Source organism: Hevea brasiliensis, chromosome 12 (assembly GCF_030052815.1).
Source record: "Hevea brasiliensis isolate MT/VB/25A 57/8 chromosome 12, ASM3005281v1, whole genome shotgun sequence".
Classification (NCBI taxonomy): domain Eukaryota; kingdom Viridiplantae; phylum Streptophyta; class Magnoliopsida; order Malpighiales; family Euphorbiaceae; genus Hevea; species Hevea brasiliensis.
Genome location: NC_079504.1, coordinates 4,716,949 through 4,738,339, shown reverse-complemented (window position 1 = coordinate 4,738,339; position 21,391 = coordinate 4,716,949). Strand labels below are relative to the sequence as shown.

Genomic DNA, 21,391 nt, shown 5'->3' with positions numbered 1-21,391 from the left:
ATTACAGAAAAAAAAAAAAAAAAAAAAATTTTTTTTTTTCTCTTTTTTTCCCCTCCTTTTTTTTTTACTCAATCAAAACAAGAGAGAAAAAAAAAAATTTTATTTTCCTCATTTTTTTTTTCCTCTCACTTTCCTCCCTTCCCAAACATACCCTGAGTCTTTTTCTTTGTTCTTTGATAAGCATAACAAGTTGAGTTTTGTTATGATCAAAATATATGCTCATTTAAGCTCGTGGGGTCAACATAATGGAACAATATAAATAAAGAATATATTAAAAAAAGTTAAATAAAATTTATTATTTTAACTATATTAACTATATTTTTTTAATTGATGTGAAAATAGGAATTAAAATAATGGAGGGATTATAAATTTAGTCAATTGTATATTTATTAATTTGAAAATGATTTTTAATTTTGGCTAAAGATTTAGGAGGAAGAGGTGATGAGCAAGTTTGCAGTGTACAATAAGTGGGCCCGAGTTGGGAAATCTTTACACGGTGCGCTTAGTTTCCGTTTTTTGTCTGAAAGCTAAATAACGGCATTGTCCCATGATTGTAGTTTGGTACCTTCTCCTCTTTTGCTACTCTAGAAATCCTTCCTTTCTTCCCTTACAAACTCTCTCTTCAATCCAGACATGTCTGCAAATAAAACCCATCAACAAATCCCTTCAAGGGTCCATTCCAAATCTGATAATCTCTCTTTTCTCAGTGGAAAGAAGTTGAGCTTGGAGGCACATAATTTAAGCTCCAATAGCCTCACACGTATAGAGACACCAGTTACTCAGCTGGGCCAGAAGAGAAATAGAAAAGGGGTTGCAAAAAATGGAGAGACTACTGTTAATTCTCGTGGCGGTGCTGAATCAGAGCATGAGGTACACATCTTGACTGAGAGAGAAAGAAGGAAGAAGATGAGGAACATGTTCACTAGCCTTCATGCTTTGCTTCCTCAACTCCCTGCTAAGGTATTTGTATTTGTTGAGATTGTTAAATGATATGTGAAAGATAGTAGGCTAAAGAAAATAACATATTTGCCTTAATGTTCTTTGATATGCAATGGGTGCCTTGATGAACACCGAGAAACTTCAATTAGCATTACCATCCTACTCTCTCTTCGTTTGATCGATCCCTTCCAGTTTGAAAATCATGTAGAAGACCAAATTTGAGTTTTTTTATGTAATGTGATCGAGTACTCCTTCATTTTTGTTAGGATTTGGAGGAGTGAGTGATCAATTTCATAGAACTGAATGTATGAGGAAGTTACACTATATGGTCTAACTGTGAAAATCCTTTTCCTTTGCATGCAATTAATGGATTCCACGTTAACTGTTCTTATACCTAGGTCATAAAGCTTGGTAGCTTTAATTCCTTAAAATCTTGGTTTGCAATTTTTGGCTGCCAGAGAATGGGCGACTTTAACTTCTCTTTTTAGACTTAGGGTTTTGTGATCCAAATGCTCTCAATTATAAATATTGTCACTTCGTGCGGTCGATTACTTACGTCTATTACTGTTGCACAGTCCTAGCTACTAGCAGTCACAGCATATGCAACTGTAGTTAGATTTTATTATCGCATAAATACAATTTAGCTTTTGATGGCACTAGAATTGGATTCATATTGCTTCGTGAATTTTATATAGAAAGGTTAATTTCTAGAGTTCTTTATATATAAGAATGGGGCAAATTCATGACAACAAAATTTTATGATTCAATGCATGGTCAAATTGTAACCTTTCTGCAATTCAATTATAATCCAAATTTTACTCGTGTAGGCAGACAAGTCCACCATTGTGGATGAAGCAATAAAATACATTAACACCCTTCAAGAAACCCTTCAAACGCTAGAAAAGCTCCAAGGAGCAACACTTGTTGACAGTGAACCATCAGTTATCACATCAAATACAGAGGCAATTGAATCCAGGGAAGCATTTATGGCTATTCAGGGACCATCAAAGAGTTCCACTATGGCTACTAACATGCCACATTCGTTTCCAGTTTCTCTTTTCCCATCTTGCTTTCAGACATGGTTTTCGCCAAATGTTGTGATGAACATGTGTGGTGATGATGCACAGATTAGTGTGTGTTCACTGAAGAGGCCTGGGTTACTTACCAGCATCTCCTATATCCTATAGAAGCATAACTTGGATGTTGTATCTGCTCATATTTCCTCAGACCAATTTCGCAGCATTTACATGATCCATGTTCATGTAAGTGTGTGTGTATATATATATATATATATATATATATATATATGATAATCTTGCTGGCTTCTTTAGTTTTTCTTTCTTTGTTGGGATGGGGGCTGGTAAATAAGTATGGCTAGGGTTTCTTTCGTATAGATAATTAGTTTTACAATGTTTTCTTTTAGCTTTTCAAGAAGCTTTAAGAACACAAGGCTTTTGGATTGCTATCTAGTGTAGTAGACTGGTAGGAGCATCTTTAAACAAACATTAATTGTTACTCTGATATGATTATTTTACGTTAAAAATTAAGCAAAAGATGACTTCTATTATTATCTCCCTTGTGAGCTTATTCTAACGGAAATGCTTCTAATATTATGCCGCTTTCAATGATCAGGCTGGTGGCACATCTGGTCAGTATCCAGAGGCATTGTCAGTAGAAGATACATTCAAACTAGCAGCAGGAGAGATGTTATGGCTGTTGCCATGTTGATTCCAGGCAGTCAATGAAGAAGAAACATTTCTTCTGTAGCCATCCGAATACATGAACTTGTAGAGCTACCTTGCTCTGCTAGGAGGCTCGGATAAATAGTTTATGTGCATCCAGAGAATATGATGTTCCAATTAGCTTGCGTATAGTTAAGCCATGAGTATGTAGAAAAATGCGTCGTATTTCTGCAACAATGAGACCTAAAAAATGAAATTAAGTGTATATATACATAAGAGATCGACCAAAGAGTTCATAGAAGTTAAAATTCTGATATAGATTATATATCCATTTGGTCTGTCAAATTCTTTGCTAATGAATTTTTTTTATGGATTTAGGTTTTTAATTTTCATTAAAAAGATGAAATAGAGGAAAATATGCATATAAATTGACTCCAACTAAATTACTTAGGTTTCCTATTTTTTTGAGTTTTCATTTATTAATTTTAATTTTTAAATATATTTTTAATGTTTTATATTATTTTAAAAAAAAAATAAGATGGACTTAAATTATTTCAGACCTTACAAATTATTAGATAATAACTGCATTGCTGAAATAATAGCACATTAATAATGATATTTCATGAATCTAACAAGTAAGTTAAAGTTGAAATTTTGAATACAAGATAGGGATCATATAAGCTCAAGATTAGCAATATATATCCGCTGATAAGAAGTTTTGTTGCTTGGCAACTAGACAAGTCTACATGTGGTCGATACGTGGCTACATGTGTAGTCCGAAATTGTAGCTTATCTTTTTCTTTTTGCATTCATAAAAAGTTATCTTGAAGTAAACATCTTCCCTCTACAATTCCTTGGAGAAGACATCCTCATTTAATGAGATATAGGTGGTGGCGGTGCATGGAAATCATGGAAACTGCTGTTAGTGACACTTGAATATGACCCCATTAATTCTAGCTAGGTGGTGGCCATTGGGGGTCCAACCACTGTTGTTTTTCCAGATTTCTTTGTTTCATTGCTCTTCAGTCTTCCCCTTGCTCAGGCTCAGCTATTAAGAGAAAGGTACATTTCCATCATTAGCCCGTATGGTGTTTTATATTTGAAAAAAAAAAAAATTAATTGCTTAGATTCTAGAAGACATTATTCAGCCCAAGATGACTATGAACATGCTACTTCCATCATGTAAGGAGGACCCAGAAGATTGCATACCTTAGCGGAGTGGGATAATTATTATTATCATTATTTTCAAAAATTTTTAAAGGAAAAAAGTTGATTGAATCTAACGAAGGTTATAGTAAAAATTAAATTCTAATAAATTAAAATGAGAGAATAATGAGATTGAAGGGAAATAATAAGAAGTGCTTGAATTGTAGTTGCAAGTAGTAAAAAAAAAAAAAAAAAAAAAAATCCAAATGGGGACCAAAAGCGTCTAATCTAATCTGAAACAGAAGCTGAAAGGCATGAATTTGTGTCCTTCCTCCATTGGCATTCTACTTCAGTTCCATTTACCAGTGATGGGTTGGATTAGCCCCATTGCAGGTTGTGGGTCCATAGCAGATTATTGGGCCCAGATAAACAACCCAGTCCCATTTCTTCAATATGCCGAATTCAAAAAGCCGAATGCCATTTTCTTCTCTGTTTTTTTTCTTAGAAAAAAATTGTGAACTGAAAATCATAAAGATGGCTATTAATTAATTAATTAATTAATAATGCTAAAAATCCTCTGATTAAAACTAAAAAAATGCTAATAATGAATGTATAATGCTTCCATCACAACCCTTTTTTTTTTAATTTTAAAATAATAATAAATGTTTTGCTCATGTTGGCATGAATGGCTCCAGAAGCATCCAAAGCCAATAGAAAAATTCCACCAACACCATACCCAAAACCCAAAAAGAAAATCCAATTAACATAAATGCAAATTAGACTCTATAGTGTTTGAGGACTAGATACCTCCATTCCACTAATTGGATGGCCTCATTTAGATAGAACCACTAATACATAATTTAGTCTTTAATTTCAGTCACTACTAGAACCAATTGGCATTTGGCAATTCCTGCTCTCTACAAGTCCCTATCAATGCCAGCTGCTTCCCTTCTCAGCCTCTAACCCCACTTGCTTCTCCACTGTGTTCACAGTTCACTGCTTTATAACTCTCTGCTTTCGATTTTTTTTTTTTTCTGCTTTTGGTTTCTAAACCATTCTTGATTATACCACTGCTCTATACTTATTGCTCTGCATCTCTTTCTTCTTTCTTCTTTCTTCTGTTTACGCGACAATGGTTTCTGTGTGAGTTCTGCCGCAAGGAACAGACAACAAGTGTAAGTAGAAGAAGAAGAAAAAAGAAAAACAAATGTCTAAGTATTCTTTCTTGAACGATCAGATGTCCAAGAGAACCTCAATCTTCGGTTTGCGTTTATGGGTGGTTATTGGTGTCTGTGTTGGGGCCGCTATAGTTCTTGTTCTTTTCCTTATTTCTCTCTGGTTCACTTCTAAACGCAACAAGACTAACAACACTGCTGCACACTCCAAATTCAAGTCGTCTATCAACGACCCCACAATCCCCAGCGTCTCCAAGGAAATCCAGGAGATACGCTTAGACCCTTCACACCAGGCGCCTGTTCCGAAACCGCTTAGTCCGGACCCAGAGCCGGAATCGGAACCAGTCCTGCTTCTACAGCATGAAGAAGATAGTAGTCCTGTCGGCGGGAGGAACAGAATTCACATTGAGATTGGGAAGGATCATAGGATATCGTATCCGGAACGGGCTGGTGCATCTGGTAATGGAAGCGGAGAGACCCGGTCCGGTCCTCGTTCCGGTGATCAGGCCTGTGCGGCGATAGCTGTGCCAGAAGTTTCACATTTGGGTTGGGGCCACTGGTACACTCTCAGGGAGCTTGAGGTCTCTACTAATGGTTTTGCTGATGAGAACGTGATTGGCGAAGGTGGGTATGGGATCGTTTACCGTGGTGTTATGGAGGATAATACTAAAGTTGCTGTCAAGAATTTGCTTAACAACAGGTGTAACATCATTTTTACTAATTTTTTATTTATGCGGGTTTTACCTGTACTCTATAATTTGAGAATACGTGTTGTTGCTTTCTTGAGGAATCTGCTGGGGATGTTAATGCATTGCCTGTACTTTTTTTCCCCTCATTTCTTGGGGTGTTATGGTTTTGCTCTTCTAGCTTGTACCTTCTGTGGTCGCAGAGATAGGATAAGATTTAAAAGTTTGTTGTTTTTGATCTAGGGGACAAGCTGAGAAGGAGTTCAAGGTCGAAGTAGAAGCAATTGGACGGGTTCGGCACAAGAATTTGGTGAGGTTGCTTGGTTATTGTGCTGAAGGAGCTCATAGGTACTTATTGATATTTCATTTTCAGTATTGCAAGTTAGAATTTTTCTCTTCATTCTTGGAATTTCAGAGTGAGTACCTTTGCGGCCTTTTACTTGATTGTCTTATATTGTTTCACTGAAGAAATTTCATGGCTGTTATAGGATGCTTGTTTACGAGTATGTTGACAATGGAAACTTAGAACAGTGGCTTCATGGAGATGTTGGGCCTTGCAGCCCTCTCACATGGGAGATTCGCATGAATATAATACTTGGAACAGCAAAAGGGTACTGGTTTATGCCGAGCATGATTAATCATAAGAGATTCAATTCTTTGATTTTTCTGCCCTTTCTGATTGTTTGTTGTGACTAACGTTAAAATATAGGCTGACATACCTGCATGAAGGGCTTGAACCCAAGGTTGTTCATCGTGATATAAAATCCAGCAACATTTTACTGGATAGGCAGTGGAATGCTAAAGTATCTGATTTTGGCCTCGCAAAACTCTTAGGCTCAGAGCGGAGTTATGTGACCACTCGTGTAATGGGGACATTTGGGTGTGTTCTCATTTTTTTTTATTTGTCCTTTTTTTGTTTAATAGACACTCCCCATGATCTTCGTCCAGCAAAAGGGAATGACATTTATGTTCTTCTGTTCAATAGATATGTGGCTCCAGAATATGCCAGTACAGGCATGTTGAATGAAAGAAGTGATGTATACAGCTTTGGGATTCTTCTTATGGAAATCATTTCTGGAAGAAACCCAGTTGACTACAGCCGCCCTCCAGGAGAGGTTTTTATCCAAATTTACGTGATGATGTATTTCAACCAGTTCAACATAATCTTCCCAAGGTTTTTCTATTTGATTTTTACTGTTGAAATCTAACTTTCAGGTGAATTTAGTTGAATGGCTTAAAACAATGGTTACAAATCGGAATGCAGAGGGAGTTTTGGATCCTAGGTTGCTAGAAAAGCCTTCTTCAAGGGCACTGAAGCGTGCCCTTTTAGTAGCTTTACGCTGTGTGGACCCAAATGCACAACAGAGGCCAAAGATGGGGCATGTGATACATATGCTTGAAGCTGATGAGTTCCCCTTCCGAGATGTAAGTTCACATATAATCATTTTCATTTGTAGGCTTTTCTGTCTTCAAGCTGACTGTTAAGCTACCCCTTGTTAGAGTTCCTTTTTCATGTTTCTTTATTTTTCTTATGAGATTGCTACTGTATAGATCCCCATAGTTATGATTGGTTAAAAGTTTAAGCAGGAAACACTGTCATGCGTGAAACCATTTTTGTATGACAGTTCTTCATGCGTTCGCTCTAGTTTTTAATGCAAAGTATAATTGCGTTGTGCTTGGATTTTCTAAGGATGTGTTATTATCAACTCTATACGATCCTAACTACTAAGAGCCTGTAAAATATTATCTTAACAAATTTACACATACATAATATTTGTATTTCTTCTGTAAACTTTTGTTTAATCAAATATAGGAAAAGTTAAAGATAATCATATATTCCCAATTCATTCTCTCTTGGGTTTATGGTTTATGGAATTGTTGGTTCTCTGTATTTGTGGGATAGTTGAGGTTTTTGAATCCTTTGACTAACTGTAAAATTACAGCAAGGATTTCATTTGTTGAACATGCAAGGCAGATCAATATAACGTTAAAAGCATTTATGTTGTATGGTGCTTCCATGCATGATTAAAATCCTTTTTTCATTGATGCTCTGCTGCTCTTGATTTCAGGACCGCAGAACTGGAAGGGAACATGGGCGAACTCACCGTGATGTTGAGAAAACAGAAAAGCGTGTGACTGAATCAGGGGACAGCAGTGGTTATGAAAGTGGTGCCCAAACAAATAGATCATTGTGGAGAAAACAAGACCCTGAAGAACAGTAAGTAGCCTTGCTGAACATGTACAAGATGAGCGGATTCACCATATTTTGTTCATATTATTCCAACTCAGAGCTGGCATATACGAATATCACCCACAGATCCACTCTTACCTCTATATGCATATGATTACAAGTTTGCAGTATTTGTAGATTATGCAGCATCATGTGCCATTGGGCATGTAATCTGAAGTACTGTTCTTTTCCTGATGGTTCATCTTATTAGCATTGAGCTGATGATATGTGTAAAATCTGAATTTTGTTTGATTGTATCCAGCGCTGTATATCATTGGCTTTGTTTTCATTTGTAGCTTCTTTGAAATGCTAAATTATACCATTTAGAGTTACAAGATTCACCCCAAAAATTGCAGGATCAGAATTTTTTTTTTTTTTTAAATTACAATCTTGTTGGATTTCATCAACTTAGAAATGGTCAATCTGGTAGAAATTTTGAAAATTATTACAGTTTGATTCTTTATGCTGTATATATGTTGATGTTCATGAAATCTCACCTCATGTATATGTTAAAAGAGGCGTGCTTCTCTTCTTTTGTTTTTGTGTGGTGGTTGGGGTACAATATACATTACTGTTCATGGTCTTCAAAATCTCATTATAATTAGTTGTCTCACCGACAAAGAACTAGTTGCAGGCATTTGCCAGTCAATGGCCAAAAGAAGGGCGGGTACAGTTACTCCAGTTATTTCATAAACCGTAAAAGCAGAATAAGCGAGTCTGAACTTTGAATATTTGAACATAAATTCCATTGATCAAATGTGATTAAGACAAAAACACTTTTTAAATTCTATTGCCAATGAATGTGAACTTGTGTCCTGCAATTCACATGCGGCACTATTGCAAATTCCCTGCAAGCTTTTGAGGTTGTGGGGGCCTACTTGAGACAGAGAAAACTCGACAGCTAGATATCAACAAGGGCCACGGTATCTTTGGGTCCCTCCGATGTGGTCGTCTTGCCGATTCTTTTCTTAAAAGAAAATAAAAGCTGTGAGAAAGCTTTTTCTTCTGTTTCTAAATTCGGCTTTGTTCTGTCTTAAGACCCATAATAGCATTCCTCGTATATCTTATCTACTTTTGGTGGTATTAAGTTTGGTGATTGATCTCTCTATATTTTTAGTGGTCTTAGATCTATGGAAATTTTTGGTGGGTCTGCCAATATGGGCCGCAACTTAAAAATCTCAACCATGCGAAGCTGAATGATTGTTATGGCAAGTTTTGTTTCCCCTAGCATATGGTTAAATTTTTTAAAAAGAAAAGAAAGGAAGGAAAAAAGTCACTATTTGAATTGTCCCATAGACCATAGTTGGAGCGTCTTTATTTGTTTTTTAGTGAAGAACAAACTACCAGGCTCTACAGTGACTCATTCCAGGAGGAATTAGTAGAGTTGCGTTGTAAACAGCCGTGTCAATGTCATCACCCATATTTGTTACAACCTTGCTAAATTTCTTCACCATTGGAGAGCTATTTTTGGTGAATATGTTGATAAATGAAGGATAGTTTAGGTCGCTTGGTTCCTGGTTGTAATTCGCCTAATGATACACTTAGCTGGTTTGCAATGTAGGCAGCATAGGAGGTCGATATAATCTTGTAAGCACATGCCGTAGATGAGTCCGGGATCCATGGCTACGTTTGGATTGATATGCCGAGCCCCAAAATCCAAAGGTGTGGTTGGTTGGAGGACCTGTTTGTTGCTCAGGTCTTTCAGAATTGCCCGTCTGAAGTGTGGTATATGCTGCGGTCATAATAGCCGTTCGGATGGTTGCTGGGCTCTATTTAGGAAGGACAGAGCTGCCACTCCAGCGTCATGGGATGCTGCCATTGATGTACAGGAAAGTAGTGCATAATCCGTCTCAACATTGTATTTCATGGACAGCTAGTTTGATGCGATTGCTGGCTGTGCATTTACTCCTAGAGCCAGAATATCTGGTTTTAGAACATTTGGATTGATTGGATCCACACCCGCTCCTCCGGAAGAGGAAAAGGCCACTTAATCTTGGGATGCTGTTTTTGTACCCAACTTGGTGGATATGAATTCTGTTAACTTATAAAACACAAAGGAATGTATATAGAAGAGAAAGAAATTTGATATTCAATATCAAGCTTGTTTTCATTAATGAACCAATACAAAACTATTTATAGGCAAATAAAGCTATAAAATAGGAACAGAAAAATAATACTTTAAAGATATTATTCTTAAACAATTTTCCTAAAGTTATGGAACTACTGTAGATTCTGCAAATATTATGAAGCTATTGCAGATTTATGCTTGACTTGGTTTTGGATCATAACAATTCTTCTCCTTGATCCAAGTCTTGGATTGCATTCCTAGCTGTGCTCTTAGCTTCTTGAACTGATCTGCTAGTAAAGGTTTGGTGAAGATATCTGCCACTTGCTCTTCTGTACAAACATATTCCAAGCTAACTTCATTCCTCTCAATCTTCTCTCGGATAAAATGATACTTTATATCTATATGTTTGGACCTCCCTTACTGAATGGGATTTTGTGACAAGGCTATTGCTGACTTGTTGTCACACTTAATAGCACATGGATATGAGCATTTGCCTTTGAATTCTTCTAATAATTTTTCCATCCAAATTGCCTGCATATTTGTGGTTGCAAGTGCTCCATATTCTGCTTCTGTTGTGGAGAGTGCAGTGCATTCTTGCTTCTTTGTTGCCTATGCTATTATTCCCTTACTGTGTAGAAAGGCATGTCCTGTGGTGCTTTATCTATCCTCTAAACATCCAGCCCAATCACCGTCTGAGAAAGCCACCAATCCTGCATTTTCTCCCTTCTTGTACAGCAGTCCAAGATCAATTGTTCCTTTAACATACCTTAAGATCCTCTTAGCTGCACTCTAATGTTGTTGTGTTGGCTTGTGCATAAACCTTGAGATGCAATTTGTTGCAAACACTAGATCTGGACATGTGTTAGTGAGAAACATCAATCCTCCCACCAAACTTCTTAAAGTTTTCTCACTTACTTTTCCTGATTCATCATCCAGCTTCAACTTCTCCTTGGTACACATAGGAGTTGAGATTGACTTGCATTCTGCCATGCTAAATTTCTTCAATAATTATTGGGCATAATTTTGCTGATTGATAAAAATTTCATCCTCATGCTGCTCCACTTCTATGCCAAGGAAATACCTCATCATTCCCAGCTTAGTCATTTCAAATTCACTCTTCATGGAATCCTTGAACTCTTCGAGCAAATCGATTGAATTCCCTGTATAAACTATGTCATCCACATACAAACATATGAAAATTACCTGATTTCCTACCTTTTTTGTGTATAAGGTAGGTTTGTACAAGCTCCTATTGTAACCATTCTTTGCAAAATGATCATCAATATGTTTGTACCAAGCTCTCGGAGCCTGTTTCAGTCCATAAAGGGCTCTTTTTAGTTTACACACTTTACCTTTGCAATCCTTATGTTCAAAGCTTGCAGGTTGCTCTACATACACATCTTCTTCAAGAACACCGTTTAGGAAAGCTGTTTTGACATCAAGTTGGAAAAGCTTCCAACCCTTCATTGCAGCGACACTTATGAGAGTTCTAATTGTCTCGAACCTTGCAACTGGAGCAAAGGTCTCAAACACATCCACTCCATAGACTTGAGCATACCCTTTTGCCACCAGACGTGCCTTATATTTCAGAACACTCCCATCAGGATTCAACTTGGTTTTATATATCCACTTCAGTCCTATAGCTTCTTTTCCTGCTAGTAGATCAGTAAGGAACCATGTTTTGTTTTTCTCGATGGACTTGATCTCCTCCTCCATGGCTTGAATCACTTTTTTTCATGCCTTGCTTCTTCAAAAGTTTTTGGTTCTGACATGAACATGGCTTGTGTTGCTTCATAAATATCTACTATGCTTCTTGTCCTCCTGGGAGATGAATTAGGAGAATCCACAAGCTGCTGTTCTTCTAGCTCTGTCACATTGTCTGCAAGTCTCACAGTGACTATTTCCTTTTGTTGTGTCTTCCAATTCCACACATTCTCTTCATCAACAATTACATCTCTGCTCACAAAAACTCTATGGTTTATAGGATCAAAAAGTTTATAAGCTTTTTCATGCTTTGCATATCCAATGAGAATATATTTCACACTTTTATCATCTAACTTCCTTCTCATTTCATTAGGAATACAAGCATAAGCAATAGAGCCAAAAATCTTTAAATGACTCACTTGAGGCGACTTTCCATACCAGAGTTCATAAGGTGTTTTAAACCTATTAGTTGCAGATGTACTTCGATTGAGGGTATACACAGCAGTTGCAACAGCTTCTGCCCAGAATTTTATTGGTAAGTGAGCCTGATTCAGTAAGCACCTTGCAGCTTCTACTGTAGTTTTGTTCCTTCGCTCCACTACTCCATTTTGCTGTGGAGTGTAGCTCTTTGTCAATTGCCTTCTGATTCCATACTGTTTGCAAAAATCTTCGAACAGTATAGAGTTGAACTCTCCCCCTCGATCTGTTCTTAGTGCTTGAATGGTGAGTCCCTTCTGATTTTCAACTTCTATCTTGAATTCTCTAATTCTTTCAAGAGTTTCATTCTTTTGTTTCGGGAAAAACACCCATTGCATCCTTGAATAATCATCAACCAACAGCAAAAAATACTTACTTCCATTTAGTGACTCCTCATGCATTGGTCCGCATATATCAGCATGAATCAAGGCAAGCAGTCGTTGGGCTCTAACTGTTTTTCCTTTAAAAAACTTCTCCCTATGTTGCTTCCCTTTAATACAGGCTTCACACAATCCAGGTTTAGTATGTAGTGTCGGAAGTCCTTCAACAACTTCTGCTGGACTCATGTGCTTGAGTTCCTCATAATTAAGGTGAGAGAACCTCTTGTGCCATCTTCTTGATGATTCTGATACAGAAGTGTAGAGACAAAAATTTGAATTTGGAAAATTCAAAGGAAACATCTTGTTTGATGTCATTTTGACATCAAAAATTTGATTCACTTGATTGTCATATATCCTGCAATTTTCTTCTTCAAATGGCACCTTATATCCAGCTTGAATAATTTGACCTAAGCTTAACAAACATTGTTGCATTTTAGGAACATAGAGCACACCAGTGATTGTCTTCTTTCCAGCTGGAGTTGCAACTGAAATACTTCCTTTTCCGACAGTAATACTTGTGTTGTTGTCTCCAAAAGTGATTGGTGTCTTCTTTGTTTCATCCAAATCAAGAAATAAATTTTTATTTCTTGTCATGTGGTTACTACAGCCACTATCAAGATACCAGACTTCATCCTTGTGTTCATCCTTTGACATGAAGCATGAATAAAATAATTTCTCCTATGTTTCTGGATTAATTTCTTCTTGGAAGTTTGCTATTTCTCCTTTTGCTCTGCAATTCTTTGCCAAATGACCGTACTTCTTGCAGTTATAGCATTGCAAGTCATCTTTGTACCAACAGTCGTCTTCAGCATGGTTCTTTTTCTTACAAAATCGGCATTGTGGAAAATCCTTTGATTCTCCTTGCTTCTTGTATGATTGACCTCTGCCTCTTCCTCCTCCACGGGCTCCTCTTCCTTTCCCTCGGTTGCTTATTGCTCCTCTTCCCTGACCATGGACTTTGAGTTTCATTTGAAATGCTTGTTCCACACCAGTATTTTCTTTAGACCTCTTTAACTTGTGTTCATGAGATTGAAGAGATCCTGTTAGATCATGTATTGAATACTTACTCAAGTCCTGCGAATTTTCAATTGCTATTGCAACTAAGTCATATTTTGATGGTAATACTCTCAAGACTTTCTCTACCACTTGTCCATCTTCCATGCCCTGTCCACATGCTTTGAGTTGGTTAACAACACTTTGAACTCTGCTCATGAACTCCATAATATTTTCTGTGCTCTTCATTGATAGGTTCTCAAAGTCTCTTCTCAAGGCTTGAATCTTCACTATAGTGGCTTGGTTGGATCCTTGGAACTCCTTCTGCAAAATGTCCCAGGCTTCCTGTGCTGTTTGTGCTCCCATAATTCATGGAAACAACACATCATCCTCACCTTGTTGAATCATGGCTAGAGCTCTTGCATCCTTTTTTCTGCTTTTCTTTTAGCTCATTCCGTTGAGCTTGTGTCAATCTTTCTGGCTCTTCAGGGGTTGTGTAGCCATTTTTTACTAGCTCCCATAGATCATAAGATCTAAGCATGGTCTTCATTTTGACAGACCAAAAGGGATAGTTATCACCTTTAAGGATTGGAAGAGTTGTTGGAGGGTCAGACATTTTAGTAGTAGAGAGGTGTTTAGCAATTGAAGGTAAGAAGGTTTTGAGGTATGTGGGTTGTGTGGTTTTTTTGGCTCTGATACCACTGTTAACTTATAAAACACAAAGGAATGTATATAGTGTTATAGTATGCCATAGAGCATATCATTTAGTATATATGTTGTACATGTTTTATTAATAAAAAGACATTTTCACTTTTCCATTTACAGAACATATTTATGTCTAATAGAAAAGGTCCATTGATATTTTGTTAGAAATTCTATTCTTAAGTTGTTAAGAATATGAATGATAGTATTTTTAGCACAAAGTATCATAAATTGATTCACAATCGAGGATACTTCATAATAAGGACATAACTTATCCAGAAAGATTGCAATCATATTTGTTCCCAAGTTATTTATATGAGATGTAAATAAGATGGAATGGTGCGTCTCATGCCATATAACAAACATGATAAATACTTATGCATGATAAGTAGGCCGAACCAGTGACACTTATGATAAGCACGATGAGTTTACTCTTGTCAATGCATTGTCATAAATCATATCAGTGCATATAATCTTTAGACCTGAGATAACACAGTTATCTTGTATATAGGTAGTTTGAGTTTGATACTGCTTTCATGCTTATACTGTGTATGGGTATATGGGCATGTGTTGGCTCCTACTAGTTATATATGGAGGTAGGTGTTGATCAAGATGGAATCTATTACCCTAAGTAAATAGGGATAAAATCCTATGTTTATTTAATTGTTCTTGATGTTTCAAGTTCCTGGACAGGACAAACAGATTTAATCAGAAAAGAGTTTCTGATGAGAAAATCTTTTTAATCAAGAATTGAAATTCAAAGAGAATATAATATTCATAGCAAATGGGGTTTGACATAAACCATGACTCCAGCTCGAATTGGGATTTTATAACAGAGAGATTCTAGTGCATGGCAACATATGATTATAGGTTCATTCAAAGATATTCCTTATTACTGATTGGATGGCCATGGCATGCTATGCTAGATATCAACCATGGTCAATGAGATGCCTAAAATGATTTAGAGAAATCATTTATAGTAAGAAAGAGTTCTGATGATATTAAGAGTTAATATCATATCTCATTGCCAATTAGTGGTAAGCCTAGTAAGTTACACACATACACAAGATAATCACCAAGTTGAATGTAATTTAATTGATTAATTAAAGAGTTTAATTGATTAATTAAATAGGTTTGGTTTGCAATAAGATTGCAAAGTCCCTAGCGTGGTTTGAAACCAAATCTAGGTTATTGAATGTATAGTATAAGTTAAATTTATATTTAAAGTGTTTAAATATAAATTTAATTATGAGAAATTAATTAATAGAGATTAATTAATTAATTTATATTTGATATAAATTGATTAAAAGAGGAGAAATAATTATTTTAGGTTGAGAACTCAAAATTAAAACACAAGGGTAATTTGGTCATTTCACAGGGTGACATGTGGCACCATGAGATGGTGACACATGGCACCATATAAGCTTGCCATTTGTCTTCCTATCATGCAAGGTGATAAAAGTCAATATTAAATCTAGCTTTGACACTTGGCTTAATATGATTAGGTCAATTAAAATTAAGATGCAATCAGGTGATGACATGTGGCAAGGGTTTTAAGTGATGACCTAATTATAAAAGGAAAAGAATGAAAGAATAAAACATACATTCTGATTTTTCTCAAAGTGTGCCGCCACCCAAAAGGCTCTTCTCTCCCCTTCTTCATCTTTTCTCATCAATTCAAAGAGAAATCAATTGTTTTCTTTGAATTAAAATTGCTAGAAATTATTTCTAGTGTCCTATATACATCTATAACATCTCTAAAGACAAATCCCTAATTTCTAATTGGTTAGCAAGGCTTGAGAAGCTGATTTAGGAGCTGCCCATTGGTGATCTTGGTGTAGACAAGCTAGAGGGACAACTCTTGGGGTCCTAAGTGCTTCCCAAAGGTACCAATTACATCTATAGTGCATCAAAAGGTTAGTGCACATATTATTCTTTTAATTTAGGGTTCTAATGAATTAATTTATTAATTCAAAAATCTTAAATGGCAAATGTAGATCCTAATACATATTAAAAGAGTTTTAATATGCAATTGAACATTGAAATCAATTAGGTACCTAATGGATATGGCATGATGCATGAAACTTTAGAAGAAAATTTTGAATTCAATGTTCTAATCTAATAATTTTCATGCTTCCGGTCCTTCAATTGGTATTAGAGCCACTATATTTGCCATTTAGATTGTTTAATATCTAATTTAATTGGGTGATTTGATCAAAAGTTGATTGATTCATTGCTGGTTGCATAGAAGAGTGTGGCCGCATCATGTTTGTGCTCCATGGTGCGTAAGGTATATGGGCTTTGAATGTGCAATTGTTGTATAATCTAAGGCCCATCCTATGACTAATTAAAATGTTTAATTAGGAGTTTTAATCACACAATTAAATTTTGATTCAAATCTGAATTTTTAAATTTGTATGAATGAGATTCAAATATGAATTTTTAAATTTGTTTGAATGAGATTCAAATATGAATTTTTAAATTTGTTTTGAATAAGATTCAAATCTGAATTTTTAAATTTATTTGAATGAAATTTAAATCTGAATTTTTAAATTTGTTTTAAATAAGATTCAAATCTAAATTTTTAAATTTGGTTGAATGAGATTCAAATATTAATTTTTAGTTGAATATGAGATATTCAAATTAATTTTAGTATGTATATTTTATTTAATTATTAAATGGTAATATGCATGATGGATGATCATGGACAATAAAAGTCCAATGTGATTGGATTTATTTCTTTTATTTTTCTTTGGGTTGTAAATTAATTAATTTATTTTGGTGGTATATATTATAAAGGTTGTAATAATTTTGGATTGTAATTTCATTTATTTGAGGACTTTGAAGTCCATGTTTTTGTAAATTCGCCTTGGTATGCCAAGGATTACTATGTAATTAGATTGCAAGAAGATCAAGAAGGTCAAGAACATTGGTGGGACCAGTGGGAGGAATTCAAGATCAAGTGTTGATTATGTACTCCTTCAGCAACTCTTGTAATATGAATGAATGAAATGCACCTAGAAATGCCTTGATTCAATTCTTGGTGGCTCAGAATTGAATCCCTTAGAAAGCCTATGATCATACTATATTTATTGTTTATCCATGTATGCATGAGATGTATGAGAATATATGTAAGTATATGATATATGCATGCTAATTGGATAATGTGCAAAGTGAGACCATAATAGTAATTAAGTTGACCACTAAATCTTCCAAACAAATGATTAAGTTGGAAATGGTCAAATTAAAGTAATTATATCATGGGCCCTCCATTGAGGCAATTATTTTAAGAAATTTTAAATACTTGCATATTATACAATTAATTTAAGAGATTTTCTTAAGAATAATTGTTAAGCATGAGATGTTGTAAATATGTAAATGGTTTGGTGGCCAATAATGGATGTGCCTGAGGACATTAAAATTATTTGCATATTTACTAGCTCAATGGGATCAACTTAACTAATGCAAGATAAGTCAATAATGGATGTGGCTGAGATTTTGAGCATTAGGGGCTAGGTAAAAGGATTGAACCTCACATGAGATGTGATGGGCAAGGAGTTGCTCACTTACAGTTTATTGTAATTCCAATAAAGGACGTGCCTGAGTATGATCAATAAGACTATAAGAATTCAATCACCTATTAAAAATCCATCCAACTAAGATTTTCGTTTTCTACTTTGTAAGTGTAGGATTTGCTAAGTTAGTGGGAGGACTAATTTGATTAAAAGACCATAATCAGTTTGGTTAATTACATGATATATTTACTAATTAATTTGGTTATTTCTGCAGTTATTCTTTTGATAATAATGAGCACATAACAACCACCACCATCCAATATCCTTGCGAGCATACTTGATCACAATAGGTTGACAAGACCTAATCTTTCAGATTGGCTAAGAAATTTAAAACTTGTCCTGAACTTAGAACGTATTGGATATGTTCTAGACTCAAAGGTTCCTGGTCCCTGGTCCCTTACCTCCAGAGGCCACTCAAGAGGAACATGAAACTTTGGACAAGTGGAAGGAGTATGATATGAGAGCCAAGTGTTACATGCTTGCTTCTATGAGTAATGAGTTACAGAAGCAACATGAAAATATGTAATATGCAAGTGAGATCCTCCTTCACCTGTAAGAGTTGTATGGTGAGCACAGCAGGAATGCTAGGTATGAGATATCTAGACAGCTATTTCACATGAGGATGTCTGAGGGATAGAATATTGGGGATCATGTCCACAAGATGATTCAGCTGATTGAGCAGCTGGAACATATTGACTTTCACATGGATTTCCAACTGCAGACGGATTTGATCCTTCAATCCCTACCTGAGTCATTTGGAAATTTGTGATAAATTTCCATATGACTAAGCAGGAGTACACCTTAGTTAGTTTACTTAACATGCTGGTTATTTTCAAAAAGAATATGCTGGACAATAAAGGAAAAGATGTAGCTTTGATTGCATCTTCTTCTGTTGGAAAGTCCAATAAGAAGAAGGGCAATAAGAAAAAGAAACCTCAAATTCCTGGTCCTTCTAAGAAGATAGCTAAACAGAAAGAGAAGACCAAAGCTGATGGAGGCAAAGGAAAGTGTTTATTTGCGGAAGGATGGGCCTTTGGAAAAGAAGCGCCAGAGTATCTTGCTTCTTTGAAGAACAAGAAGGATACACCTTTAGAAGGTATGTCTATATCTTGTTATTTAGATGCTGATGATGCTCATAGTTTATCTACAGCTTGGGTTTTAGATACTGGTGCCAATTCTCACATTTCTTATGATATGCAGGAACTAGCAAACAGTAGCAGCTTGCGTTCTCGAGATGTTAGACTCCGGATTGGCGATGGCTCAACTGTTGAAGCTTTAGCTATAGGATATAAATCTTTTTAGATGAGTGGACGTGTTTTGTGTTTGAATAATATTTTATATGTGCCTGATGCTTTTAAAAACATCATTTCTATATCTAGTTTGACTAGAAATGGTTATGAATTTCAGTTCACAGATGATGTTTACAATATTTATTTTGGAAATAAATATGTTAGCTCAGGTTATATGCATGATGGTCTTTATTATTTGGATAATAATGATAAACACAAACTGAATGCAAGCAATCTAAAAGAATGCAATGCCATGGTGAAAATCAACTCAAGTTCAAAGTATATTTGGCACTTAATATTAGGTCATGTTGCAGAAGATAGAATTGCAAAACTGGAGAAAATGAGAATTTTATCCTCATTGGGTTCTGAGCCTACTCTAACTTGTGAATCCTGCCTTCAGGGCAAAATGACTAGATCACTCTTTGTTGGATAAGGACTAAGAGCTGAAAATATTTTGGAGCTAATACATAGTGATGTATGTGGTCCATTTAAAGAAATGGCAAGAGGTGGTTTTCGTTACTTTATTACCTTTACTAATGATAAATCAAGGTTTGGGTAATTTTATTTGATGAAATACAAACATGAATCCTTTGAAAAGTTCAAAAAATTTAAATCTGAAGTAGAAAATCAAACAGAAAAAAGTATTAAAGCTTTTCGATCAGATCGTGGAGGTGAAAACTTGAGTACTAAATTGATGAATACTTGAAAGAGCATGGCATTGTTTCCTAGCTGACTCCTCCAGGAACGCCATAGTTGAATGGTGTATCTAAAAGGAGAAATCGTACCCTATTAGATATGGTACGTAGTATGATGAGCTATACTGATATGCCAATCTCCTTTTGGGGATTAGCATTAGAATTAGCTTTGCATATTCTGAATAGGATTCCATCAAAATCAGTTTTTTCCACACCTTATGAGATATGGCATGAAAGAAAATCAAGTCTTAAGCATATTAAAATTTGGAATTGTCCAGCTTATATCAAAAAGCTGAACACTGATAAATTGAAAACCAGATCAGAAAAGGGTCGATTCGTTGGATATCCAAAAAAGAGTTTTGGATATTATTTTTATTTGCCTACATCACAAAAGGTTGTGGTAAGCAGAGATGCGACTTTTCTTAAACAATAGTTTATTCAAGAAGGAGGCAAAGGAATGCAAATAGAATTAGAATTGGAGAATTCTGATCAACCAACAGATCAGATGGATATAGATCCATCTAGTCAACCTACACCTATTGATGAAATATCTACAGTTATTCCTCACAGATCAACCAGGATATATCACCCACCAGTGAGATATGGTTTCTTTCATGAAGATGAATAAGAGTTGTTTACTCATGAAAAAGTAGATCATAGAGATGATCTACTTACCTATGAAAAAGCTATATCAGATATAGACTCTTCAAAATGGATTGAAGCTATGAAATCAGAAATTGATTCCATGTATAAGAATCAAGTTTGGGATCTTGTTGACCCACATGAAGGTATTGTACCTATAGGGAATAAATAGGTTTTCAAGAAGAAAATTAGTTCTAATGGAAAGGTAGAGACCTATAAAGCAAGGCTAGTAGCGAAAGGATTTCGCCAAAGGCAAGGAATCGACTATGAGGAGACTTTCTCGCCTGTTGCCATACTTAAATCAATTAGGATTCTATTAGCAATAGCTGCATACTATGATTATGAGATTTGGCATATGGATGTCAAAACAACTTTTCTCAATGGATACATTGAGGAAAACATTTTCATGGAACAACCTAGGGGTTTTGAATCCCAAGATGGTTCTAAAGTATGCAAGCTGAAGCGATCCATTTATGGGTTAAAACAAGCTTCGAGGAGTTAGAACATCTGTTTTAATGAAGTCATTAAGTCATTTGGTTTTATAAAAAATAAGGAGAACCATGTGTATATAAGAAGGTTAGTGATAGTTTTGTCACTTTCCTTATTTTATATGTGGATGACATTTTGTTGATGGGTAATGACACAGGTATGTTGACAGCTGTAAAGGTATGGTTATCAAATACATTCTCCATGAAAGACTTAGGAGAGGCAACCTATATTCTTAGGATTCGCATCTATAGAGATAGAGTGAAAAGAATAATTGGTTTATCCTAAAGTCTATACTTGAAAAAGGTGTTAAAGAGGTTTAATATGCTTGATTTCAAGAGATGATTGTTGGTTGCATACTCCGCAAGTATAGGGGTCGTTCAAGTAGTAAAGAAAAGATATCGTCCCATAGAGATTTATTGTTTGAGTACCAAACTATAAAGTGATGATTATTTGAGCTATCGATAATTTGTGCCAAAATTAGAGTAAGAGATGCAGCAAATTAAATTGAGAAAATAAGGA

At 35.5% G+C, this 21,391-nt stretch overlaps 1 protein-coding gene and 1 pseudogene across 1 annotated transcript; both read left to right on the top strand.

Moving 5' to 3' along the window:
• The first annotated feature begins 547 nt into the window (after positions 1 to 547).
• Positions 548 to 2,763, top strand: LOC110672617 (transcription factor bHLH95-like; annotated as a pseudogene).
• Positions 2,764 to 4,760: 1,997 nt separating this feature from the next.
• Positions 4,761 to 8,147, top strand: LOC110672620 (probable serine/threonine-protein kinase At1g01540). Its single transcript, XM_021835435.2, has 7 exons — positions 4,761 to 5,642; positions 5,872 to 5,976; positions 6,117 to 6,239; positions 6,338 to 6,508; positions 6,614 to 6,743; positions 6,844 to 7,053; positions 7,698 to 8,147. The coding sequence occupies exons 1-7, from the start codon at positions 4,975 to 4,977 to the stop codon at positions 7,848 to 7,850; spliced, it is 1,560 nt and encodes a 519-aa protein (XP_021691127.1). The 5' UTR covers positions 4,761 to 4,974; the 3' UTR covers positions 7,851 to 8,147.
• Positions 8,148 to 21,391: the final 13,244 nt, after the last annotated feature.

Coding starts and splice junctions, on each gene's coding strand:
- LOC110672620 (XM_021835435.2), top strand. CDS start 4,975: ATGTCTAAGTATTCTTTCTTGAACGATCAGATGTCCAAGAGAACCTCA. Junction 5,977..6,116: donor TGTGCTGAAGGAGCTCATAG/GTACTTATTGAT, acceptor TGGCTGTTATAG/GATGCTTGTTTACGAGTATG. Junction 7,054..7,697: donor ATGAGTTCCCCTTCCGAGAT/GTAAGTTCACAT, acceptor TCTTGATTTCAG/GACCGCAGAACTGGAAGGGA.